Below are 26,116 nucleotides of genomic sequence, written 5' to 3'. Positions count from 1 at the left end.
CGGCACCCGTGTCCTGCCGGGGGACACCCCGTGCACCCCGCCACCGCAGGGAGGGGACACGCCGGTCCCCACCGCGGGGACACGAGCGAGCGGCGCCGCCGCTGTCGCCGTGCCCGGGGACGTGGTGCCACCTCGTGGCCCGGGGACCGGGGCCGCCTCGGGACGCTCGGGATGCTCCAGCCGCGGGGTGACCGCTGAATCACCGTCTGTGCCCCCCGGTCACAGAGAGAGATGCTGAGGAAAGGAAAAAAATAATTTAGAAATAAAACTAACAACCGCGATGCAGGCGAGAGGGGGTGTTTGACGGCCCGCAGGGGTGAGCCGCTGTGGCTGCTGCTCGCTGCGCTGCCCAGGGCGGAGCCCACGGGGCTGCAGGTGGGGAGAGCTCAGGGAAACGCTCCCTGGGGCTGCTCGGCCGCAGGAGACATCCCCGGGCTGGGACTGGGCCGGGCACTAAAGCCCTTTTGTTTTCCCCACCCAGTGACCCCGCGGAAGAACGGGAGGATTGTCTTTCAAACGGAGCCGATGCGGAGCTTGAATGTCCCTTGCCACCTTGGCTATAAATCATCCCGCATGTGATAAGGTAATTACCTTCTCCTTGGAACTATTCATAGGAAAACCTATAAAGGGCCGGGCTTGTAAACACGACAATAAAGAGGCAGCACAATAAAACCTTGGCCAGGGTGGGGAAGGTGCTGCCCCGAGCACCCAGCACCCTGCGGCTCTCCCTGGCAGCGAGGGGTGGCACGGGGCGCACGCAGGGCACACTCCTTTGTCCCCAGAGGGTCGGCAAAGGGTGATGCCCTACTGGGAAAAGCAGCAGCTCCCACCTGCTTCCTGGGGAGCACAAACCCAGAGATTTCTCCGTTCAGGGAATGGCCTGACTCTGGATGGGGCTGCTGGAGCACACCCAGCTCAGGTACACGCTGCTCCCGAGTCCCACAGCGGCCTCAGCACCACCTCCGCAGGACGGAGGCAGCTCTAGAGATGTCAGCAACTTTGGGAAAGAAATCCAGGCAAAGTTGTGCTGTCAGTGGCTGTGGGCCAGGGCCCAGCAGGGATGCTCAGCTCTGCCTCCATCCCAGGGGTTTTCCCTGCTGGTACAGCAGGAATCCCTGACAGAGAGCTGGCCCCATCCATCCCCTGAAAAAGGCTCCATTAGTCCAGGAAGTTTTGGATACTCTCAGCCCTTGAGGCCTGCTGAAACCAGCAGTGAGAGGGTGGAAGAACAAAGCAGATGAATTTTGTATCCCCCAGAGGTTTTACGACAGGCAGGGCTGGCCCTGAGCTCTGTTCAAACATCCAGCCTGGGGTTAGGACAGCAGGCACTTAACTCTGAGAGCCCCAGAGCCCTGCTCATTCCTGGAGGTGCTGATTTGTCCCCAGCAACATCAGAGAGCTCAGCACTCCCCCCGCTATCAGCAGAGTAAGCACAGAGCAAACACAGAGTAAGTAACACCAGCGGGAAGGAATGGGAGGGGACAGAACTCCAGAACCAGAAACGAATCTCTGTGCTGTTAGAACATCACTGCACCTCCCACAGAGGTGCTTGGAGAGCCAAAATTCGAGCCTTGGAGAACCAACTTTGAATTTTCTGGCTTAGGCAGCACAGTACCATCCACTTGGAAACAAGGAATTGTGATTTTTTTGGAAGCGAGGATGAGTGGAGGCAGCAGGGAGGCACAGGCCAGGTGTACCACAGGGAACACAGACAGGTAAAGGCAAAGGGTGTTTGCTCTCTGCTATTCTTCAAATATTGGCGTATTTGGGTTTATTGCAGGAACACAAGAGTGACAACATTTGCAGTGCTCTGAAAAACAAAATTCTTCCAGCCCCCTGCTTTACAAACACGATTCTGGATCCTGCAGCAATAGGAACAAAATGCTTTGAGATAAGCTGAGGGAACAGGCAGCTTTATAAAATACACAGAGGAGGAAAAGGAGTTTGTTTTCCAAGTGGCGACGCCGTGACAGCAAAGCGCACAAACCAGCCCCAGGGAGGGCAACGGCAGAGCTTAACCAAGCACGGTAAAAAAGGATAATAATATAAAAAAATGAAGTCCTGGAGGCATTATTAATAAAGTCTGAAAATATTTAATATCAGCAGCAGGAAACTTCTCCTCCTCCACAGATATCCTGTGCAAGGGAACACGGTTCGGTGCTCCCTGTGGAAGTTTTGGTCACTGGAACGGGCGCTCCCTTCACGCTTCCGTCAGCTCCGTGGCATTGGTGTGGTTTGTCAGGACATCCTCCAGGTACAGGGACACTCTCACCCTCGCCTTGCCCTGCAGCTCCCTCTCCACCCCACTGAGATGCTCGATGGCTCCCTGCACTCCTCTCTCCCTCTCCCCCAGGTCCGTGCGCGTCCCCGCGTCGTTCTCCTCCCCCGAGGACCTCAGGTACTGCAGGACGTAGGGTTTGATGGCGTCCCCGTGGTCCCTGAGGCTCCCCCCGATGAGGGGCAGGTCCGTGCTCCTCGCCAGGCGCAGCAAGTGCAGCAGAGCCCGGCAGATCTGCGTCCTGAGGCTGGAGCTGTACTTGAACTCCAGGAAGTCCTCGGTGTCCTCGCTCCTCTGCAGGGCCACCACCAAGGCACTCCAGATTTGGCAGAACTGCTCCGTGGAGCCGTAGCACTCCCTCTTGCTGGGGATGGACAGGGCCATGGCTGACTTGATTCGCACTTTGAAGTTCTTGCAGGACTTGACTACAGAGGAAAGGGCACTGAAAGCTTGCGTGGCCCAAGGAGCCTCTCCTGAAAATAACAAAACCAAAAAAACCCTTTTTAAATCAGCCAAAATATGCACAACTATACATGTCTCCTGAATATTTAATGGGCTGACATTTATTGAATTTATTGTGGATTAAATGAGAGAATCATGAGTTATGAAATGAAATATTAGTTCAAACAGTTAATCTCCCAAAGTTTTACAAGAGCACATTTGGCATTTACTCACACCTATAACCCCACCCTTTCCTTGCATCACAGACCCAGCTGAACACCGCAGCTACACCTGCACTGGCACTGGAAGGAGCTGGGTCTGTTCCACTGGGCAGAGCCCTGGGAAAGCTGTGACAGCAGGACTCAGCTTTGTTGGCTTCCCCCCTTCCCCTGCACCCCGGCGGCAGCAGAGAGGATGTGATCAGCCCCACAAGCAGGCTCTCACCGAGAGGCAGGGCAGGGTTCTTGAACACGTTCCCCAGCGCGTAGCACGCGTTCCAGCGCACCTTCATGGTGGCCTCGCTGCCCACCGTGGCAATCAGGGCCTGCAGGGACTCCTCGATGGCCTCCCTGAACCTGGGGTTGGCCACGTGGCAGGGCTGCAGGAAATGCAGCACGTTCCCAAGGGCACGGACAGCGTTGCTCTTCACCTGGAATGCACAAAAACCCCTCCGGTTCTCGGGCTGTGGGCAGGCAGCGCCAAGCCTGCTGTGAAATCATCTCAGAGGCGGCAAGGAGCACAGCTGGAACCACACTGTGCCTTCCCAAATGCCACCAGAAAGACTGTTCCCTGCAAATGGCCACAAACCAAACCAAAAACTCCCTGCCCTGTGGAAAAAGCCCAGTCAAATTCCCCGCAATTCAAACAACACGGGAAACCTCTGGACACCAGCCCTCAGGGGAGGATCTGAGCTGCAGCTGCCCTCAAACGTTGGGACAGAGACCTAAAGTAACTGGTGCCTTTTTCCTTTTCTCTTTTTAACAGAGGAATTAACTACACCATCCCCACCCTCCTTCCCCTCAGCCTTACCTTGTCTCTGTCCTTGGATGCCTCCGTGGCAGACCGTAGCAATTTCAGCAGCAGGAGATCAGAAAGTTCCTCCTGGAAGCTTTGTCCCATGGTTTCCCTGGCAGGAGAATCACCCTGTGAACCCCCAGCTCGGCTGCTGCACCCCCAGAGATGTGACAGCACCCTTTATAAAGGCCCATGAACAACCAACCTTCACTCTTTAGAAGGCTAATATATAAGGGAGACCTTTCTGCATGTGACCACCACGTTTATTAATTTAAAACCAAACTATCAATGCAAGAAAGCTGGTTAGCAATGGTTAAGTCTGTAATAAAAAACAGAGGGCAAGGAATCGCTCAGGGGCAATTCTGTAGCAGGAATATATGATAACTGTTTTCCTGTTAAAAATGTAACAGTAGGTTGGGCTTCCCTCAGTCTCTGGCTTGAGGAAGGGTTAAATATTTATTAATTTTACTTCTGTGTTATGTTGAAAGTAAAGGAACCATGTAATTACACCAAACAACACACAAGAAATGGAAAACTGAAAAGTGAAAAGTTTTAAAGAGTCATTAGAGTGACAGGACAAGGGGTCATGGCTTCAAACTGAGAAGGTTTAGATCAGATGTTAGGAAAAAACCTGATCCCTGTGAGGGTGCCCAGAGAAGCTGTGGCTGCCCCATCCCTGGAAGTGTCCAAGGCCAGGCTGGACAGGGTGTGGAACAACCTGGGACAGTGGGAGGTGTTCCCAGATGGATACAGGATGCTTAAACAGTGTCACACCACAGCAGACACGCAGGCAGAGGGTGGTTAAAAAGAAGGACCCAAGCCAGATTCCAGCCTTTTTTTGATGTTAACTATCACAGAATCATTTTGGTTGGAAAAGCCCTTCCAGAGCATCGAGTCCAAGCTGTGCCTGACCCACCCCCAATGCCTGACCACCCTTTCCATGGAGAAACTCCTCCCCGTGTCCAACCCGGAGCTCTCCCGGCACAGCCTGAGGCCGTGTCCTGTTGCAGACCATGAGTCTGCTGTGTGTGACACTGGGGACAGGGTGTGCAGGCTGTGCCACCTACATGTTGATGATCAGGGTGTCTGTGAGGTTGCCCAGGGACCAGGCTGCCTTGGCACGGACGTTGGGAGACTTGTCATGGAGGGAATTCAGAATGGCATTTGCTGTGTCTGCCACAAACATCACATCCTGTCAAAGCAAAAACTGCTGCAGAGTTACAAAGGCCTCAAAACAAAGGTGATTTCCTTAGTACTGCAATCTGTTTTTCCCAGGGAAAATGGGAGAGAGACCAGCCCTGTTCATTTACTTTTCTAGGTGACACCTTTTAACGAGCTCATGGCGCTCTCTGCAGCTCTGCCTGACCTTTAATTAACAGTCCAAGCCTGAAGGCTGACCAAGTCCATCACTCTTGGGTAGCTGTTGCTAAAAAGCTTCAATGGATTATTTAATTCCATTGGTGATTTAGTTACTTAGGATTTTAACATAATTACATGAACTGCCAACCTTATACTCATCAAATCCCGCTCTTAAAGTAATTGATTCTCCAGGCTCCCTGTTGAGCTGTCTGTCTAATCTTCTCCTCTATGGCACTTTACATGCGCCTATGGTAAAGGATTCTCTTTCAAAATGTTTTGGAATTAAAACTCCAAGCTCAGCTACTGCTTATTTTTTTTTTTATTAAAATCATTCACTTAAAGGTTACCTTGTAAAAACTAATCTTCCAGCTCAGCCAAGCTAAGATGATATTTTGTAGAAAAAAATGGCTTTTTTTTTCTCCAAATAAGCTTTATTTCTTAAGTTTTAAGCAAACTGAAGGCTTCATGTTAAAAACTTGTTACAGAATCCTGAAAGTTGGAAAAGACCTCAAAGCTCGAATCCAACATCAAACTCCCCAGAGCGCTATAGAGCTGCTCCCTTCATCCCAGCTCCTCTGTGCCAACCCAACCACTCCAGCCTCCATCCCTGAGAGCCCGGAGGATCCTGGCCTCTCTCCTTTTCCCCTCACTTCTGTTTCACCTCCCTGAAAGCTGCACTGACTCTGCTCTCACACCAAAGGCAAGAGCAGGTCTGGAGCCAGTATGGAAAATGATATAAATATGCTACGGGCTAAACATAGAGTGAATTAATTTCAAACAAATCCATGTTCCGCATCTTATGGCTCATTACAAAATGGCTCAGAAGAAGGGAATGGGCTGGCTCTGACCTGCCTGAGGCACGGGAAGAGGATGTAGACTCCCAGGGCACGGGCAGCAGCAGCTTTCACCAGAGGGTTCTCGCTGTGGTTCAGGCCAAGCAGCAACGTGACACACAGGATCTGCTGGTCACCCTGCAACGAGGAGCAGCAGTGCAGCAGGGCTGAGGAGAGCTCTGCCCCACAGGGACACACCAACCCTCTGAAAGACCCTGTATCTGAAGGAGCTTCCACTCAGAGCATGCTCCAGATAAAGTGAATTGAGCAGAGTTTCAGGAGCCCACCCAGGAAACTGGATCTGTTAGGTAGGAGCACGAAGGAAATCAAACTATTAACTCCCCTGCAGAGCAGAGGGAATGGCCCATCAGAGCTAGCACAGAGAGCATGGGCTGCTCCTGCCTGGCTTCCCTCTCTGCCCCTCAGCAGCCAGGACAGGCAGGCAGGGTGAGCTCAGCCTGGGCAGGGTGTCAGCTCACCAGCCCGTGACAAAAGGTCAGAGTGGGCACTGACTGGACCCCACCTGGCCACAGGGACGGGAGAGGGGATGGGATCAAAGTACAGGGGGGTGAGGTACACGCTGTACTTGGAGAATTCCAGAGATACTGCTGGACCAGCAATTCCTGGGCAAATGAGATCTGGCAGAGCACTCCCCAGAAAGGGCACAGTGACACAGAAGGAGCTGCACAATGCAGGGGGGATCCACTGCCAAGGCTTTCATGTTTAAAAGCGTATTTCACGTTGCAAAGGGATAAAAACAAATGGGTGCACATCATCATGCCCACATTTGCCCACAGCACGTTGTGCAAATGGGAGCACAACATCAGGCCTTGGCCTTTGGCTCAGCTGGCTCTTCAGAGAATTAACCAGCCCTCTCTCACACCATTAAATTCCTGTCCTCCATCTCCTGTGCATCACTGCCAAGGCTGGGTATTCACAGCAGGCCCAAACAGCTGCTGTGACCCACAGTTTAATTGTTCTGACAGGCTAATTACTCCTGACATTGCCCTTCCCAGCCTTCAACAATCACAGTGCTCAGAATGAGAAAAAAAAAAAAAATTGGGAAGGTTTCTTTACTTTGTCCTGGTAAGTTTTAAAAGGCTTTACACTGCTGTAATCTGGCGGACAAGGCCAAGGCCTCAAAGGTAAAACTGAAAGGTGTGTTCTACCTGCAGGAGGCTGAAAGCCTCTGGTAAGATCGAGGACAGGGCGTCGCAGGCACTTGTCTGGAGAGTGGGGTGGGGGGAGTTCTGCAGAGTGCCAGGTAAAGGCCCATTTAACATCAGTGTCCAGAAGGTCACAACCTGCAGGAGAAGCAGCCAGGTTCATCTTTTAAACTCAGCAATGAAGCCCAAGTTCTTGTCTCAGAGATGATCATCGCAGCCTGAAATTTAAACTGCATTAAGTAGATCCCACTCCTGAATCCACACTGCTGAATGTTTTCATTTGCCTGACAATTTACATTCATAGCAAATAAAAGGAACCTGATGCTACTGAACACATTTCCTGTCTCGCAGGCTCAAAACTTAGCATGAGCCAAAGAAATTTTTAAGCTTGTCTTCTGTTCGCAGAAGGAACTTAAACAGGCCCACATTACTCAGCTTCTGCAAATGCAGCCAACAAACTGCTAAAGAATTTTCCTAAATTCACATATATTGTGGTTCTGGCCACTCTCTCTGCACTTGTGACCAGCCAGAAAATGTAGGTTGGCTCTTTAACAATGGAAATCCACCAAAATTCTAAAAGTTTTATGCAGCAGTAATGACACACACAAAATCAGTGCTGTTCTCCCAGCTCTCTGAGCTACAGCAGGCTGCAAGAGCTGGGAAGAGGAGTGGCAGAGACACAGGGTTAACATCCTGTAAAAGAAATAAAACCCAACACATCTGTCTACAGACAAGAACAACTGCCAAATCACTGCAGGGAGACTCCAGAAATTGTCCATACTGGCATCCCCAAAGCTGCAGTCTGAGTCCCTTCCTGCTTCCCTGCAGTTATTTATCTGTGTCTGTGGCAGTGACTTTGCAGAGCCCGGGGGAGGAGCTCGGTGAGTGCAATCTCACACTTACCACGCTGACTGGCACCCTCTGCTCGGGGGCAGTGGGGGAGTCAGGCTTGTGCTGCTGCAGGACGCCCGTGCCCAGCTCCTCCAGAAGCTACAAGGAACAAAAAGCAAGGAGGTTTCCATCAGGGATGACTCAAGGACCACGGAACTACAGAACCTTCGCCTAGGACTGCATCCACTCACCCAGGGAACAAAAATAAAAGATTCAGTACTGGTTTGGACTGTTCTGTCCCTGCTAGTACTGAAATTAGAGGAGAAACCTTTCCTACATAAAGCCTCCAGCAAGCACAGCATAACAAACTACTGCACAAAGAGGAAATCTTTGGGTCACAGAGTCCAGTCCCTGCACCAGCTGATGCTCAGTGTTGTCCTTGCACTTCCCAAGCTTCCTGGTGACTCAGCAGAGCAACAAAATTCTGCTGAGACTTCAAGACTGGGAGCAGAAGGTGCATTTCTCAAAGTGTCAGGGTACTGCATTTCTGCATCACACACACACAGATGCTTCGAATGTTCATCACCACTCATGTGCATTTGCAAAGCACACAGACAGATAAAACTGACTTGGTAAAAACCATGTTGATGTGTTCTCCTGCTCTTACTTTGGCTCCATGAAGCTGGATGGATGGATCCATTTCTTCCATGCATCTGCAAGCCACTTCTCCAAGTTCTAGGAAATAGCTCTGAGCCATAGGGAAATAACCTTTCACAAGAAGAGCCAACACCTGAACACAGACAAGAGAAATTCCATTCAGCATTTCTTCCTTCTGTTTACCCAAAATACCCCAACTACACACCAAAATTATGTTAATGGGCTAACCAACCCTAGCACCATATACTGAACTCTGATGTAACAGATACACCCTGCAGCACAACTTCTGGAATACCACAGCTGATTAAAAGCCTCCCTGTTCCATTATCTTGTTCAAAGAGGAGCCACAGCAGCACTATCAGGTAGCGAGACCATGAATTATTTACTCTAAGTGAGGGCTCCTGTAGCCAAAAACAGCCAAGAGCAAGACATTCAGCACCTCCTGTAACACTGCTGCTGCCTTCTCTGAAGCTGGATTTAACAAATATTTACTGTTCCAGAAGAAGAGTGAGACTTCTTGGGATGCACGTTACAAAATCTTACCCTTGGCTGTGGCTACATGAATTTAAACAAAGCCAAGCCTCAGCATCCACAGGTACTCCTTGAGTCACTCCACAGCTCCTTGCAGGCTGGTCTCTGACTGCAGGGCTCCCTCCCCCTGCTTTTTGCCAAAACTTTAATTTGGATTCTGCATGGAGGAGTTTGCACGGGGAAGACTCGCAGTCTGCCAGCACACACCCCCAAATAATATTGCAAAAAAATACTGAAGATAAAACATTACAGGGAGATGAACTTGCTGCAGCAGGTTTGCAGTGGGACAGCCGTGCTGTGGCCATGGAATCAAAACGTTTCTCTCTGAGTCACTGCAGCTCGCGCTCCCCAGGCAGCAGAGGACCACCGTGAAGCTGTTAACAGACAGCAGCTGGGAGGAGAACGATAAACCCAGTTCCATTCTACTAACAGCTTTGTATCAAGAGATTTGGTAGGTGGTTCCAAAAAGTGAATGTTTTTCTCCTCACAAATACAGTGTTTGAAGCAAAGCTCAGTGGGTAAGTCACTGCTCTCACACAACACCCTCCCCTACCCAAGCTGGACTCACAGATCCATTTCTGCTCCTTTAAAAGTGTTTTTCGGTTCAACATCTGTGACCGTTCCTGAGAAGGACACACGGTGTCACAGCAGCCCAGCCTCACTGCACCAGCACCGGCCTCAGCCTCTTTCTCCCTGAGAACGCAGGGAGCAAAGGGGATCCACGAGTGAGGGAGGCAGGCGGGCGTGAGCCACGCTCCCCGTCACCCCTCCCACCTGCAGGGCCTCCAGCCGCAGCGGACACGGCTCGTAGACGCTGCACAAGGACGGGACGCTGGCGTCGCTGTCGGAGCAGGAATCCTCGCGGGGCAGCACGATGATGGAGACGCACAGGCGGAGCAGCCAGCACGGCTCTGCTGGGCTGTCCAGAGGGCTCTCCCCTGCCCAGGGCAGCGCTCTCCCCCAGCGCTCGCAGGAGAGGAAGCGCCGAGGGGTTGCGCTGCCGCTGCTGCTGGGCCCTGAGGAGCTGGGCTGCTGCAGAAGCAGCTGCACCTCTGGCAAAGGTGCCTGGACTGAAACTATCGCACCCAACAACGTGAGGCTGGAAACTCGAACGTTAACATCTGCCAGAGATTATGGGGGGAGAAGAAAAAGAAAAAAAAAAAAAAAAAAAGCTCCATTAGAACCTCAGGGATGGCCCAGCATCCTCCCTCGGCAGTTTTTGTAACACAAACATCCGCTGCTGTTGAATTATGAATTTATGGAGCACAGAGTAGGGCAGGAATGTAACAGAGAGAGAATGCAAACCTTTGTGGGAGATGTAGGGCTTGATCTGGTTCCACACCCTGGTAAGCAGCCCAGGTTTCAGTCGGCTGTAGGGAGCGTTGGAAACCAAGTTTGCGAGGCACTGAAACACAGAGAAAGGCGCTGCTTACAATGTCAGCCTGGCCTCCAACAGGTCTGTTTTTACATTTGTAATTTAGGTCACTCAGGCAGCTCATTATCTGAGGGCACCCGAAAAAAAACACCCCAATTATCTGCTGTGTGAACACTGGATACAAACTTGGCTCCTAAGAACTGTGACTGCTGTTACTGTGGCACAAAGACCAAGGAATTTTGATAGCCTGTGGAAGGATGTATCCATTTGGATTCCAGTTTTAAAGTCAATGCAAATCCTCAGAATAATTTTGTAAGTTCACTCAGCTACAAAAAAGACTAAAAAAAATGCAGAAAAAAGAGAATTGTGCTGAAGAGGAAAGAAACCCTGAGACTCTGGATGGAACTCTGAGGAACCTGGCCTAGTGGAAGGCATCCCTGTCCACAGCAGGGGATTGAAACAAGGTGATCTTTAAGGTCCCTTCCAACCCAAACCATTCCGTGTTTCCCTGATTCCGCAGGACGACTCCGTCAATGAAGTCCTGTGAGACGACAAAGGTCTGTTTCTCAGCACCACCACCACCTCACTGCTCAACAGCAGCTCTGTGCAATCTTCCTTCAGCACTCTTAGAGAGCAGTGTCACCCCGTGGGAGCACGTGGCACAAGTGCTGGGCAGTACCTTGACAATCTGTGTCAGTGTCTGAGAGGAGGACTCTGCCACCAGGGCCAGCAGCAGGCAGCGGTGCAGCTCCCGGATGCTGGAAGCAATGGTGACAGAGAAGGGGGTAAAAGCTCTCTTGTGGTCATTGGCATCTTCAGCCACAGAGAGGAACTGCTTAGAACCTTCCAGAAAGGCTGAGAGGACTTGAAGAGCACAGGCACGTGTCTGAAATGATAAAAGATTTGCGATACCTTTTAACACCTCCTTTGAGCAGGCGGAGAATTTTAAAATATATGAAATCCTCTCTAGAAAGAGAATATTCAACTCCAACTGTGGGGTTTTTTTCATAACTTTAAGCAATACAAAATCAATCCTTTGTTTCCTTAGCCAATAAATTCCCTCCTATTTATTTCTTGGGCAGTAGCCAAATATTTACTGAAGGCCAGAGAAGACAACTCCCAAGATTAATAGGGGAAAACAGAACGATTTTTGTCCTCAGAAGCACCTCACCTTTGGAGAAGGGTCCTTTAGAGCAATAGTCATCAGGGACACAGACTGGGGGCTGCCAATACCGGGGGCATCAGGAACAAATGCTGACCAGTAGCCATAAAGAACTCTCTTTTCTATTGACTTTATAGTGGAGAGGAAACAGGCCAGAGCCCCTTGGCGAACGTTGGCTTGGTAAGACCTGAAACACAAACAAAAAGATTAATGAAAACAGCAGGGACGAGACAGGGACCCCACCTCTTTCATGTGTGCTAGTGGCTGGCTGTGAGAGGAAATCTTTAGGACCGAGAACAGGAAGAGGAAGAACAAATTTACTTCCAAACCAACACAAATTACTGCCTTCCAGTTTTCTTGTATCATCTCATAAATCAAAAGGGAAAGCGGTTTCCTCGGCCCTTTTGGTTCAGAACAAAGGATGGCGTGGAAGTGTTTCACGGACCCCGCGGTTTCACGTTTACGTGCACGACAATCACCTCACTTTGCTCTGTATTCCCCCTTCGGTGTCGGAATATTCCGACTCGCTGCTGCTGATGCGTTTCCAGCCCGTGGGCTGTGGGCACAGGGGATCCTTCCCGGCACACACACCCGATGCGCCAGGCCCAGGATCCCCACAAGGGCCGCTCTGCACGTCCTCCAAGTGCAATTTCAGCATGTCTGCTCCCAGCACTGACTCATTTCCTGCATCCCCTGAATCTTCCCTTCCTTCTTCCCCAAGCTCTCCCTTCTTTTGTTTCCCTTTGCACTTTTTTCTTCGGCTCTAAGACAAAAAAAAAAATAAAATAAATTTTTTTCTTAGTCAGTACTTAACGAATATATAAATGCAGTTACATGTCTCTGCAATACTCTACACACGGAAACAGCCACTGAGTTTTTAAATTCTGCTTAACAGTAGCAACAGTCACAAAATTTCAGTAGTAACTAAATAAACAGTTTATAACTGAAAAGCCTCAAAAACTGAGCTTTGGCTTCTTCATCAGTAAAGCAAAATAGATCCAAGGAAACTTCTGACTAAAAATTATATTTCACACAAAAGTGATTAAAGAACAACACCAAATACTTCTGTAGTTCTTTTAGATTTACAGTAGGTAACACCAACCAACCATTCTTTTCAGCACCTAAGAAGAAACAAGTCAACACGACTAGATAACTTTATTTTCTCAAATGTCTTTCAGATAATCAGTAATCCAAAGTATTTACAGGGTTGAAAAATAACCTGTAGCAGGATTAAGCAGAACATATGAGGCAAGAAATCAGTCTTAAGTGAACTTGACTTCCCTAAGAAAGAGCCAAGCAATTGTGCAAGTGTTAGGAAAGAAAACATGACTTATAAAATCAAAAGCCTTGGTGAGTTTGCACGCATCAATCCCGTGCCTGAAGGCCAGGAATTCTTGGCTATGGATGAATAATTGTTGCACAGAGCTTAACTGAGGAAAGCCAAGCCCTGCAGAGCCATTTGCTCGTGTCACCTGAGTTCCCAAAGCAATGCAGAGTTTATAATCAACACCTTTGAAGCAAAGAATTAAATGTACCACATGCTCAGGACACGAAGAGCCACCGATATCACGAGAGGTAAGAAAAAACCACAACAAACAGGCTGGAGAACGAGGAGCAGCCCAGCTTACCCCTGTCTGCTTAGAGGTGGCTGGTTCTGACTGCTCCTGCTTGACAGGCGACCTTTTATCATACTGAGGTAAGGGAGCAGGGTACAGGGCCGTGGGCACCTCTATGCTCAGTCCTGGCAGCCCATGGAACATGCATTTCTGCAAGAGGAACACAAATGTTAGCATTCTGTCCCTTTCTCACACACAGATTTACTGTTATTCACTCCGGTGAATTCACTGATTTTCAGCTGTGCTCCCTCCCACAGGTGCTGTCTCTCCCATGCAGAAGGCCACACAACTGAAAGCCATCTGTGTGTAGAAGGATTTCAAGCAGGTCCAAAAAATCCCAATTCTCCCATCTTCCTCTCACATTCTGCTGTGGGAAGTGCAGTGAAGATGCTGTGAGAGAAACTCAATATATTTTCCTTTGTATCTCACACTCCATTTCCCCCCATGCTCAGGTTTCTCTGCTCCTTCTTGCTCATCCTCGACTGTTTCCCACCTAACAGCACCTGGAAGCTCCTGGTGTCTGCCTCTTCCTCCAGGTGGATTTAAGGATTTACCTTTAACACTGCCAGAAGAGCTCCAATTTGGTCAGTTTGCATCAGTTTCATCTTCCCACCGTTGAGAAGTGACTGGACACCTTTCAGTGCACTTTGCAGTAACTGAAAACAAAGAATTACTTACTTTTCCTTCCCAAAGTGCTGAAAGTTCACATCTTTCAAGCAGCTTTCTAGGCAATTACAGTTTTGCTCAATTAGGACGGTAATATGATAAATTATAGACTATTAAAGCAAAATCCTAATTGACAACATTCCAAATTCCATCTATTCCAGCAGCACAACCTCCTAATTAGAGTATTTTAGACAATTAGACTCACACTTACCATGCAAAAAGTGATGTCATCCACATCAGAGGTTTTTGAAGACTGCAGAACACTCAGGAAAGTTTGAAAACAGACACTTCTGTAGGACTCATCCAGGTATGGCTGTGCAGGGACACTAACATTAGAGCAGAAGGAGACACAAGGTTGGTTTACAGTCTGTCCACACAAAGTTACACCAAGTCCCACCCAAGCCCTCTGTTAGCCTGCAGAGCCCCAGATGGATGGATGGCTGATTGAAAGCGGCCAGCTCTACCACACAGAAGACAAAAGAAAACCTTCTGCATGAAAATCCAGACAGCACAACAACCCTTCTTCCCTAAACTAATCCCTGTAACATTATTTCTGGAAGACCAAGAATTTATGGTTTTATGCACAGGTATCTTGGAACACTGAAGCTCTGCATTTCAAATCCATGCACCTACACCCTGCTGGCCCTGTGTACGCCTTCTGGCAGATGTACACTTTCTAACCCACCTGGAAAGGCTGGTACACACCTGAGACACAGGTTTGCCATGCTGCGCACAGCTGCCCTCCTGAGCTCCACGTCTGGCTGGGCAGGGTCACTGAACTGCAGCAGGAGCCCAGCCGTGCCCAGCAGGTCTGGCAGATACTGAAAACAAACCACCAAAAGTCATTAGGGGGTCAGTGCTCCTCCCTCAGCCTCCTGGCTCTTGTGTTTGGGGCTTAAATATCATGGGAGGTGGCTGGAGCCTGGCTGGATGCCAGGCGCCCACCAAAACTGCTCCTCAGATGGGCAGAGGAGAGAAAATATAAGGAAAGGCTCCTGAGTTGAGACAAGGAGAGGTCACTCACTGATAAGCATCATGGGCAGAGCACACCTGACTTAGTAAAATTAGTTGAATGTATCCTGTATTATCAAAGCAGGATAATGAGAAGTAAAACAAACCCTAAAAATTCTCAGCTGCAATTTCAGATTCATGTTTGTAAAAGTCTGCATGAAAACCTTAATTCCTTAAGTCCTCTCCTTTTGTACTAAGAAAGGACAGAGCTGAGCACAGTTCAGCTGAGTCCCAGTTTATGCTCTCTTCCCAGACACGAAGCTAAGCTAGGAACAACTGCTGCACCAAACTGCTGCCACACGTGGGCTACAAGCCCACACAAGCTGGCAGCTCCCAAACTGTGAGCATCACCACCCCGTGCTCAGCCCAACAGCAGAGGCTGCTCTGCAAGCTGCCACGAGGTGCTGACAGCAGGAGGATTCAGCATTGCAAACACTGTCAGCTGCAGTGACAAGGAGCTTCACACAGGATTGATACCCCAGAGACTCTGCCTTGACAGGGCGCTGAGCTAAAGCCCTGATCTGGTTACAGGATGGATTGCAGCATCCCCAGTGCAGCCCGTGGAGCTTTGTGCAATGTGAAGCTCCCTGAGGTCTTCCTGCCTGAGGCACAGGGTGGTTGGTCTGCAGGCTAAGCCTGTGTCCTGTTTAATGGTGATCCCTACAGCTGCAGCCCGCAGGTACAGAGCATTCCACATGGGAATAATAATTATTAATAAATACAACTGGTCTTCAACTTCCCCATAAATATCAGCCACTAAATAAATGGGATCCAATCTTAGCATTAAAGGTAACACCATTCGAAAATGTTTTCATTCTTTCAGCAAAAAGAAAAAATAAAAGTAGAAACAGCAATGACACAAATATTTTTGTTGTTACTTTCTCTGTTTGTAAACTCACCTTCTGACACTTAGGCCCATTATTGTAAACAAGAGCTGCTAAGGCTTGTAGAATTTCAACATGTGTCCAGGAGCTGCACTGCCTCAGAGCAGAGATGGAGTAGGAGAGAAGGAAATTCAAGTTCTGCTCATCAACCATCACCTGTCGTAACAGAAAAGGTCAAGATAAACATCGTCTTGTACTGCTGCAGTCAGTAAACCCAGGGAAATTGGTCACAGGTTCAAGTGATCTGGCCGTTAAAATCACACACCAACAGAGAACACACTTGACAAGAAATGCATAAATCTGTACAAATGTCCTAAAACCAAGACATTTCCCACGGTGAATCACTTCTGACTGAGAGGAGGTTTTACAAGGAACCATGTTAGAACCAGATCAGAGCCTCAGCTACCCAAAAATAAGTAATATTGTGAAAATCCAATTAACTCTGAAGGCTGGCTCCACAGCCCTGGAAAAAGACAGAGTTCCACTGGCTTACTGAGGGACAGGAGCAAACTCTCCCTACCTGATATCTGTTGAGTAAGTGATGGATAAGCTGACAGACTTTGCTGACGAGATGTTCCTGATCAAGGGGAACCAACTGACAGGCTTGGGCAAGCACAGCACAAACATCCTGGAAGAGAAAACCTCGGTTTATTATTTAGGGACTACAAGGACAATAATAATGGCCTCAGAAAATACCAAGTTAGACCAAGGAACAAAAGAGCACTGTCCAAAAACCAATTAATTCCAAAGTGCAAAGTAAACTGCCTTAGAAATAAAATGAAGACAAAGCAGTGTAATAATAATGTACTGCGTGTTGCCAACGAGCAGCATCCATGCTGCTTATCTAGAGTGTTTAGCTTTGAAGGGATTGCTTTAAGGCTTAAAAAAATCACTATTTTTCCAACATCAGACTACGGGAATGGCCGAGGCCCACAGTCCCATCTGCTGGCGTCACCCACCCGGCAGCGCTCTGGCACAGGGCAGCAGAGCTCGGAGTCCCCAAGGAGCCGGAGAAGGGGCCCAAGGGGAGGCAGAGGAACGTGTGGCGGAACCCTCGGGGCTCCTGCGCGGGGACCCGGGGGTGGCACAGCGGGGCAAAGCCGCAGGCACGCTGTGCCCACAGCGGCACCCGCCCGGCCCCGCCATGTGCGCTGCGAGCCGGCCACAGCCGCGGCCGCCTCCTCCTGCTCCTCCTCCCCAGGCGCACACAGCCCCGGCCCGCCGGGCCCCCTCCAGCCAGCGCCGCTGCCCCGTGCCCCGGTACCTGCGGGCCGGGCGCTGCCGCGGGCTCGGGCCCGCAGCTCTCCGAGATGAGCTGGTCGAAGAGCAGGTGCAGCTCCGTGCGGCGGCCGCCGTCGGGCCGGGCCCGCAGCGCTCCGAGCCGCGCCAGGCAGCGCCGCAGCGACCCGGCCGGGCCCGGCTCCGGTTCCGCCGGCGCCGCCGCCGCCATGGCCCGCGCCCGCCCCGCCCCGCCGCTATGGCAACCGCGGCCCTTCCGGGGCGGCCCCGCTACGGCGGCCCGGCGGCGCCCGGGGCCGCGGCTGAGCGCGGCCGGGCCCGCGGCAGGTGGCGGTGCCCGCCCGCCTGTGGCTGGGGCACGGCCCGGGGCTGCGGGCGGCTGGGAACGGCAGCGAGCGTTCAACCGCGGTCACCGCGGCTGGGAAAGGCCCCCGAGAGCAACGCGGCGCTGCCAAGGCCGTCACTGAGCCGTGCCCCCCGAAGCGCCGCATCCACGCGGCTTTTAAACCCCTCCACCTGTTCCGTGGAGAGGTTTTCGCGGTGTCTCCAAAGTGAGCCTCTCCCGGCGTGGAGGGTGTGGTGGCTGTAACACAAAGTCAGGGCTGCTGTGCTGTAACACGCTGCTCCTGTGCCATAGCCCTGTCCCAGCTCAGGCCAGGCACAGCGCTGGCCAGGCACACCGGGACCAGCGGCCGTGAACAGGAACCTGCTCCCCTTAATGTCATTAATCTGCATCTCACCAGCATTAACAGCTCGCTGACAGGTAACATCAGATTAATCAATTCATGTGAACGGGACCCGGGGAGAGCAGCCAAGGCCTGGAGAGCCCAGGTTGATGGGACGCGCACTCGACCGGGGCTCAGCCCGGTGTTCCTGCCTTGCTGCACGTGGACTGCTGCCAACACCGGACCCACATCACCTGGGAAGGAACAGGAGGGCTCCAGGGCCAGCACACGGTGCCTTTTCCTTCCATGTCACAGCCAGGCAAAGTCTCACCTCTGGCTTACCCTCCTTTCCTTATCACACTGACCACCCTGAGTAAGAAAAGTACATTCTGTGCCACCTGTGCCGTGGCTTTGGCGTCCTTCTGTGCCCTGGGCTGGCTGGTTATGGGTAATTGCTCTGCTCCTTCCCTTTATCATTCCATTTATCCTGTGCTGTTTGTTCCTCAAAAGTCCCTCAAGGCCTCTGAGGCATGGCACAGGGAAACACAGCGCAGAGACAGCCAGGGGCATGTTATTATTGTGCAGGGATGATTTTCATAGAACGACAGAATATCCTGAGTTGGAAGGGATCCACAAGCATCATCAGAGTCCTGGGAGATTTCAGAGTGCTCTGTGCCAGCCTAGCCCGGACATTGCTCCAGGGAGAGCAGCTGCTTGAGATCCTGTGAGCACTCTGGGAGGCAGTGCGAGAAAGTGATGTGGCCACCTTCACTATTGATTCGGGATTTCAAACCCAGGAATGCCAGCGTTGCCCCCCCTGCCAACTTCTCTGCATAAATTCCTACTAAACCCACACTCAGGGACCTTTTTCAGTTTTTGTCACCATTTTATTTTGTGATTTATTATTTTAAAATCTCCTTAATACACATTTAAAGCTTTCTTTCTTTTCCTTTTTTTTTTTTTTTTAAATGGTGATGAAACGTGCGTTCTGACAGCAGCCCCCGCTTTGTGAGGCCCCAATAAATCCATGACTGACAGTGTCCTATGGCTTGTAAAGAGCAAAACCAGCTGAGAGCTGGGTAAGGACACTGAGGGTTTGGGGAATAACTCCACTGAAGCCAGTGATGTTACACTGAGACACATTTTGCCAGTGCCTGGCAATATTCCGGGTTTACTCACCCCTCCAAATCCCCCAACTGCGGCATTCAGCGGTGGCCAGGAGGGAAAACAGCACAAGTCCTCCACTGTTAAACGTGGGCTGCTACTATCATGCAAATCCATCTGGTTCAGCAGCTCTAAGCAGACTTCAAAGGACAGAGGAGTCATTAGAATCCCAGTTCAAAGAAAAAAGTGAGCAGCTGGTCTAGGCCATCTGGTAGGGGACACAAAATGGTCTCTTTCTTCTCCAGTCAGTCTATGAAATTTTCATTAATTGTAGGAACATCTTCCAACATTAAGGAACATCATACTGTTAAAAATGTAAGTCTTAATAAATCATTAAAACTGATGTTTTAGGGAAGCAAGGAAGCTGCAGTCTGCTGGGGTCTTCCCGCGGCAGTAAGACACCAGGCCGTAATTACAATTTTAAGTTGGTGTTTTCAAAGCAAATTAGTGGGAATTAGATTCCTCAGCTCCTCTGAAGGCCTCAGGGAAGAATGTGGGCAGGATGGTTCCCTAGGCTGCAGAGGAATCTCCTTTTCTATTGATTCCGGGAGCCACTTCTGGCTTAAAAATGTGGAGAAAGTGGGCTGCATGCTTGGGCTGGATCCCAGTAGCTGGGATGGGGGACCACCCCAGGACACCTGAGCCCTAAAAAGACCAGGGAAAGGTTAAACAAGCCCCAGCTCCTTGCACCCCCAGCAGACACCCCATTCAAGAGGAATTCCAGCTCTGGTGGGGTGAGCACAGCAGAAACCCTGCGTTAGCTGCTGTGATCTCAGGGTCCCCTGGAGCTCCTGGAAACTGATAGTCCTGTTGAATATATGGATGACTTCCTTGAAATTCAGACAGGTGGTTTGAAAATGCGGGGATAGTGACAGCTGCCACGGGAAAGCCAAACTGAACAGGAGCCACAGGAGAGCTCCAGGATGTGGCAGGGACCTGCTGAGCCTGAAAACACAGTGACCTGGAGCTGCTGCAGCTCTCCTGGCCTCCTCCTTGCCTCTCTCCCTTGCCAGATGTGTCCTTTCTCCAAAAGGCAAACTGGAAAGTTCCTCTTAACCTAATCACCCTGGGAGCACAACTGGCCCAAAACTCAGCCGGCAACTTCAGGGGTTTCAAACCCAGACTTCCAAGATGCCTGTTTCCATTAATTCTGCCTTTGCTCCTCTTTTCTGTGACTGAATTTACTGACTTTTCACTTCCTACGAGCAGCATTTCAGAGCAGATGGGAAACACCTGAATGCAGAAAAATCCCAATCTTCTGAGGTATCCCAGGGAGCCCCAGGGGTACCCACAAAGGTGCACATGCAGGTACCCCATCCCTGGCAAGGGGATTCAGCCAGTGCCTCTGCCTGCACCAGCTCCACATTTCCCACTCTCCAAAGGTATGTGCAAATTCAGCCCCTGGTGCTTAGCTGGGTGTCTCCCACCGCCTTCCTGGCTGTTTTCCCAAGCATTGGGCCAGCTGACGGGACAAACAGCACTGGCTCCAGCCTTGTTTGCCACTGAGCAACAGACACAAATACTTGAAATACTTTCCTAATCTCATTTTCTCAGGGCAAACAACTGCTGGGATGTCAGGGATGTTAATCCAAGGCAGCAGCAGAGATGGGACATGCCTGTTTGGTGAGGGAAGAACCCAGCCAGGGAGCATTCACAGCCCCTCAAGCCTCCCCACGTGGCCCCATCAGAGGAAGGTGCTCTGGACCCCACACGTGGGGACCCCACACCTGGGTTCAGGTGCCCTGCTGACTTGGGCAGGGAGGGTAATTCCTGCAATGAGGACCATTGAAATTCCTTACACATGGAAACACCCACGGCCTGGGGCCACCAGCCCTCCTGGGAAGAAGGCTGAGGATTGCAAAGAAGTTTTTCCTGGAAGGATTGCTGGCTTTACTTGACTGTGTGCTGGGATTGCAGTTGCATCTGGTGAGATTTTGGAAGCCCTGTTACTGCCTTGCCCTTGCACTTCTCTCCTGGGTTTATCTCCCCAGAGCTGGCAGAGGCCAAGATGTTTCCATGTGTGCCTTCCCCAGGAGATGCTGGGGACCTGGGGGACACCACTGAAGCTTGGCTGGTGGCAGCACAGCCTCCAAACACCTCCTCCTCTTTACAAAATAGCGCAGACCTGCTTTTTTAGTTTACACCCAAATCTGTTTTCATCCATTGCGTGTTTACAGAAGAGAGGCTTTCAATTAACACAGAAAAACAACTTGCCCAGCCCATGAGGGGTGCAGGAGCAGGGGCTGCCATCGTTACTGGGGGGCTGCATCCTCAGGAAGCTCTGTGAGCCCTTGGGAAGCAGCTGCCAGTGGAGCAGGGACCACGGGACCCAGAGCTGCAGTGACCTGCTGGGAGCTGGAGCACACTCTGCTAGCACCCTGCCAGGGATGCACACCAAACATGAGCTAATCCGGACAAAAATAGGAGTGAAATCATAATTCAGATGCATAATTCATGTGCATAATTTTTCTTGCTGTATATTCTCCTGGGATGTATTCTAGAAACTGCTTTCTTTCCCCTCCCCTCCCTGCTCCCGTCCTTCCAAAAAGTGCCGTGGATGCAAATCATTGGAGGCAGCAAGAGGTAGTAGCTTTGCTGGGTTACTAAATAAATGCTAAATTTGTCTGAGTTTCTAGCCTACATCTTGGCAAATGATGCAGATTGAAGCTGGTGTAGAGACACGCAGCCTTGTGATAATCACACGATTTTAATTGCTTTCATTGTGAGCCCTGGCTACTGATTGTATCTGCACGGAAAACTGTAACAGTTTGCACTTGCAAATGCTAAAAATGTTAAACAATAATGGCAATTAAGAGATAATTATAGTTATTTTGAGGCAAGGATTGTAGTTAAGACTCCAAGAAGACATCCCAAACGAGCAGGAAGCGTTGCCCTGTTTACTGCACAAGCTTTGAGCTGTTTTTCTACTGTGTGAGATCCACCAGATTTAATTGCCTAATGATTTTCTATAAAATATTTAAGTACCACGGTATCTTTAGCCAGCCCAGGCTCTGCTCTGTCAGTCTTGCTGAGGACAGAGGCAGTGTCCAAGCCCTGGTCTGGCACCCACTTGCTGAGTCACCCAAAGCTTTCCTCTGCAAATGACAGCACAGGAAAGCTCCAGGAGCTTCCCACCAGCACCCCTGGGTGGGCACCCTTCTGGAAGGGGCCACATGGATGCCATCCTTTGGTCCCCCCACAAGCTGTGGTTGCAGAGGAGCCCTTGCAACCGGGGTCAGGGTTTCCTCCAGCCGAGCTGACCCACGGAGGAGCAGATGCTTCTGGCCAGGTCACTTTGAACCCTCTGAGAAAGCAGGGCTTTGAAACCCAGCTTTAGGAAGAGGTTGTGTCCTTGTCGGAGCGTTCTGGGCTTTCCTCAACAACAACAAAGGCATTTCTTTTTTTTCCAGAGCCATGTTCTGGGCCGGGCGCCAGCCGGCTGTGTGCAGGCTGCGGCGAGGCCCGGCCTGGCTCCGTGTCAGCCCCGGCCATCCCCGCCGGAGCGGCCCCGGCAGCAGGCGAGCAGCGGGAATCTGTGCAAAATCACACCCCAAAGCTGTAATCAAAGCCCGCGGGGAGAGGGAGCCCGGGAAGAAGGGATTTCCGTCCCTCTGACTCAGCTTAGGCAGCACGGGGCTAAGGCTGGGGTCACACACGCCTGGCTCGACCCACCAGTAAACCCCGGGGACGCCTTTCTGCAGTGCCCTGCTCGCCCTGGCCAGGGTAAGACGTGGGAAAACCTCTTCCCCAGGGCCTGGGTGCAGCGTGGCAGGCAGTGGGAGCGCACGTCCAGCTCTGCAGATTCCAGCCCGTTGGAGGGTGTGTGGGACTGGGCTGCAGGAACAAAGGGCGTCTTTCAGAGGCTCAACCCTCACAGGGCCGCCGAGGCGAATTCCTGGGATGCTTTTATGGGCTGCTACCAATGCACAGGCAGAGCTGGGCTCCCAACAATCTCCTCCCCCTGAAAGCACTTCATTCACACCCAGCCTGGAAGGAGGTGAAAGAAAAGGCCACGCACATGGTTAAATACAAGGGGGCCCGAAGGCAGAGGGGGGTCAGAGCAATCCCCAAGAGCTCCCTGCCCCAGGCTGGGAGCGAGGGCACAGAGCCCAGGGGCCTGGACAAGCAGCCGAGCTGCAGCCAGGCTGCTCCGCAACGGCCATAAATCACGGGAGAGGCGTGAGCAAGGGAGGGAACAAAGGACATGGAGAGATGCCATGGCATCTGGCTGGGAAGGACCGCGGTGGCTGCACCAGAGGATGGCGTCTGAGGAAAGCCTCTGAGCCACCCCAAGAGGGTCCCGGCCCCAGGGCCGAGAGCTGGCCCTGCTCTGCCTCTCCCCAGCCCAGCCCTGCCAGCATGGGGCACGTGGGGACAAGGGAACATGGGGGATCATGACCTCCCACCTCACCCATAGCCCCACAGCGCTCCTGGGATGCCTCTCCAGCACTGCCCTGGCCCGCTGCTGATTTTTCCATGAGGCCACAAGGTTCTGAGCCCCCAGCACCAGGATGGAATGAGGTGGCCTGCAAAGGCCACTACAGCAGCCTGATTTCACAGGCAGTAGAGAACATGCTGCACCAGGGCTGGATAAAGCTGCTGAGCAGAGCCTGGGGCTGCCTCTGCTCAGGCCACCCCAGGAGAGGGACAGGGACTGCAGTGGGGTCTTCTGACCCCCTGTTGTGGGTGCTGAGCCCACCGGTGCTCAGAGCACCTGCCACCACTACCAAAGGGCTGGCAAAGGCACTGACCTGACGCTAAGCAGTTATTTGTCTCGTTGGTAGTGAGTTATTACTCAGCCTCAGCTAGACACTGCCTTAAGGAAGGAAACATCTGATCATCTTTTAATAAACACAGTTGGCTCCTGCGAGGCTCCTGCAGCTCCTGTATCTGTAAAGTGCTCCAAGACACATGGCTTCTGCACAGAGCTGCTGTGAGTCACCGTCTGGGAAAGGGTGTCAGGATCCTTGCTCAATAAATAGAACAAAGGAGGGAAACCTCGGGTGGGCAGGGATGGCACAGCCCTCCCTCCTTCACTGTGTGCCACCATCCTCCTCAGGATTTACCCGGCAGAGGCTGAGAGTGAGATAAAAATGATTTCCATGTTCTCTCTCATCATGCCTAATCGCCTGCAAAAGCACTGGGAGAAGGAACAGGTCTGTTGGGTACTGGGTCTTCCAGCCACACGTGGCTGGAGCACAACATTGCAATGGCAACGCTGCAGGCTGGTTGGGAGAGCAGCACAGCCCTGACCTGCAGCCTGGGTGTTCCCACAGGAGCAACTCCCAGGCCTGTGCTGCCACTTGTCCCTTTCCAGAGTGCCAGGTGGTCACAGAGAAGGGAAGAACATTGTGCCAGGCAGGCAGGGAGCAAGGCTGCCTGCAGATGGACTGACACCTTCTCCCATGGCTTTACACAATGCTCACTCTGCAGAAGAGTGAATCCCAGGCAGTGTCTAGCAGTGATACCCCCAAGCCCAGCCTCTCTGCTCTCCAGTGACACACAGCCCTGCTTTTGTAAGGCACTTCCACATCTGGAAGAAATACCCAGCATGAGGAATTAATCACTTGGCCGGTAAGAGAGAAAACAATGTGACACTCTCGCCCGCCACGAACCATTCCCTGCAGCAAATGCACATCTGCAGGCACATCTGCACCCAGAGCTCACCCACAGCAGCAGCCTCAAGACTCCTCTGCACTCAGGCACTCTCTGAGCACTTGTGAGCAGGACAGCATAAACCGAGTTTACATTTCAATAGCATTTGTTTGTTGCCCAAACACATCTGGAAGCAGTTTCTTTCTCCAGATGCAGATACATCAGACATCCCCCTGCAGATACATACCTGCCACTCCATGTCCCAGATCCTGATGTTTCCAAATAGCTTGAAACTGAGCAGCCATCCTGGGAATGCCATTGGTTTCTCCAGCATGGAAACAGTTAATGCTCCGAGGCATCATCCAGGACACCTGTGCCTGGCAGAAACTGGAGACAAAGTGGAGCTCAGCAATGGAAAAAGTCGAAGCCAAGAGCCTTGTCAGCTGCTGGGGAGCAGGAGGGGAGGGAAGCGGCACACAGCTCCATGTTCAAACCTCCCCCTGCTCACAGCTGTGTAGAGGGAAGGAATATGGTTTAGGGGAAAGACTGCTCTGTTTCACTGCCTCCTTCCTGAAGATGTGAGCAACAGCTCCTCTTCCTCAGCCTGAAGCAGGACTCCTGCTGCAGTGACACATCCAAGGAAGCACCAAGCCCACTTTGTACTTGTGTGTGTCAGCTCCAGGGCACACCATCCCTCCCAGCCCTTGCAGGGCCTCCCCATCCCACCAGACACTGATCTCCAGCAGTACCACAGCCCCTGGATACACGGCTGCAATGGGGGTTTCCCAGATGAAACTCAGGCTGGAAAGGTGTTTCACCTGAGGTTTGGATCAGCAGCCTCCCATACTGCAGCTGGGGTCCAGGATCCAGTTTCTCTCTGTCTGAGGGGCCTTGACCAGCCCAGCACAGCCCATGGCTGGGCATTTCCTTGGAGCCACAGTGTTAACCCAGCCTGGAACGCAGAGCCCCAGCACGGCCCACCTGGCACTCAGGCCCAGCAATTGCACTTCCAGCTAAAAGGCTGGGACTACCGAGAAAAGAGCATCACTGCCAGCTCCCCTAAAGTAGAAACCACCCCGGCTCTGGGGCACCGGCAGGTGCGGGTTGGAGCAGATGGCCCGTGTGTAACAGCCGTGCTGCTGCCTGCGAGCGCTCAGCCCGCATGGAGCCGCTCGGCTGAGTCACGCTGCTCACGCTGCTGTTACTGTGCCACAGCAGAGCTGTTACACTGCTGTACTCGGGAAGAGCCCACAGCTTTTCCAAAATATCACCAAGGCCACAACCCCGAATTTAGGTTGCATCGGGAGCAGGATAACAAGCTGAGGGGTTGTTTAAGGGTAAACCCAGAGCCCCCATACTGTGAGAGGCATTGAACACGTCAGATTCAGCTCTCAGCTTTCTCTCCAGCACAGGGAGGAGGCCTGAAGGGAAAACCTGCTTTCCTGAGAAGCAGGGAGACACCTTCCTGTGCAGGAAGCTGCTGTACCACCCCTCGAGCCATTAAAAGGGCAGCTCCAAGCCATTCAGATCCAGGTTACTTGGCACAAAGCATCTCACGGGATGCAGCAGGACACAATTCCCTCAATCCCTCCCTCTGGCTCAGCCTTTGAGCTGAGCTGGAGGTCAGCA

At 51.6% G+C, this 26,116-nt stretch overlaps 1 protein-coding gene across 2 annotated transcripts; it reads right to left on the bottom strand.

The window, feature by feature from the left end:
* Positions 1 to 1,743: 1,743 nt before the first annotated feature.
* On the bottom strand, positions 1,744 to 24,856 carry HEATR6 (HEAT repeat containing 6). 2 transcript variants are annotated; one of them, XM_040082146.2, is made up of 20 exons: positions 24,735 to 24,856; positions 16,345 to 16,452; positions 15,840 to 15,980; positions 14,635 to 14,750; positions 14,141 to 14,255; positions 13,818 to 13,919; positions 13,276 to 13,413; positions 12,127 to 12,410; positions 11,657 to 11,834; positions 11,165 to 11,371; positions 10,416 to 10,515; positions 9,885 to 10,231; positions 8,590 to 8,712; positions 7,995 to 8,081; positions 7,095 to 7,229; positions 5,941 to 6,063; positions 4,801 to 4,925; positions 3,749 to 3,845; positions 3,164 to 3,368; positions 1,744 to 2,751 (listed from the first exon to the last, which is right to left on the bottom strand). In XM_040082146.2, the coding sequence occupies exons 1-20, from the start codon at positions 24,819 to 24,821 to the stop codon at positions 2,201 to 2,203; spliced, it is 3,369 nt and encodes a 1,122-aa protein (XP_039938080.1). In that variant the 5' UTR covers positions 24,822 to 24,856; the 3' UTR covers positions 1,744 to 2,200. The 2 variants fall into 2 exon arrangements, with proteins under 2 accessions (XP_039938080.1, XP_039938079.2); XM_040082145.2 differs by lacking the exon at positions 24,735 to 24,856 and adding an exon at positions 17,089 to 17,216.
* Between the last annotated feature and the right edge of the window lie 1,260 nt (positions 24,857 to 26,116).

The sequence above is a fragment of the Hirundo rustica genome, chromosome 19 (genome assembly GCF_015227805.2).
Source record: "Hirundo rustica isolate bHirRus1 chromosome 19, bHirRus1.pri.v3, whole genome shotgun sequence".
NCBI classification, from domain to species: Eukaryota; Metazoa; Chordata; class Aves; order Passeriformes; family Hirundinidae; genus Hirundo; species Hirundo rustica.
Note: the sequence above shows the minus strand (reverse complement) of the source record. Positions and strands in the feature narration are given on the sequence as shown.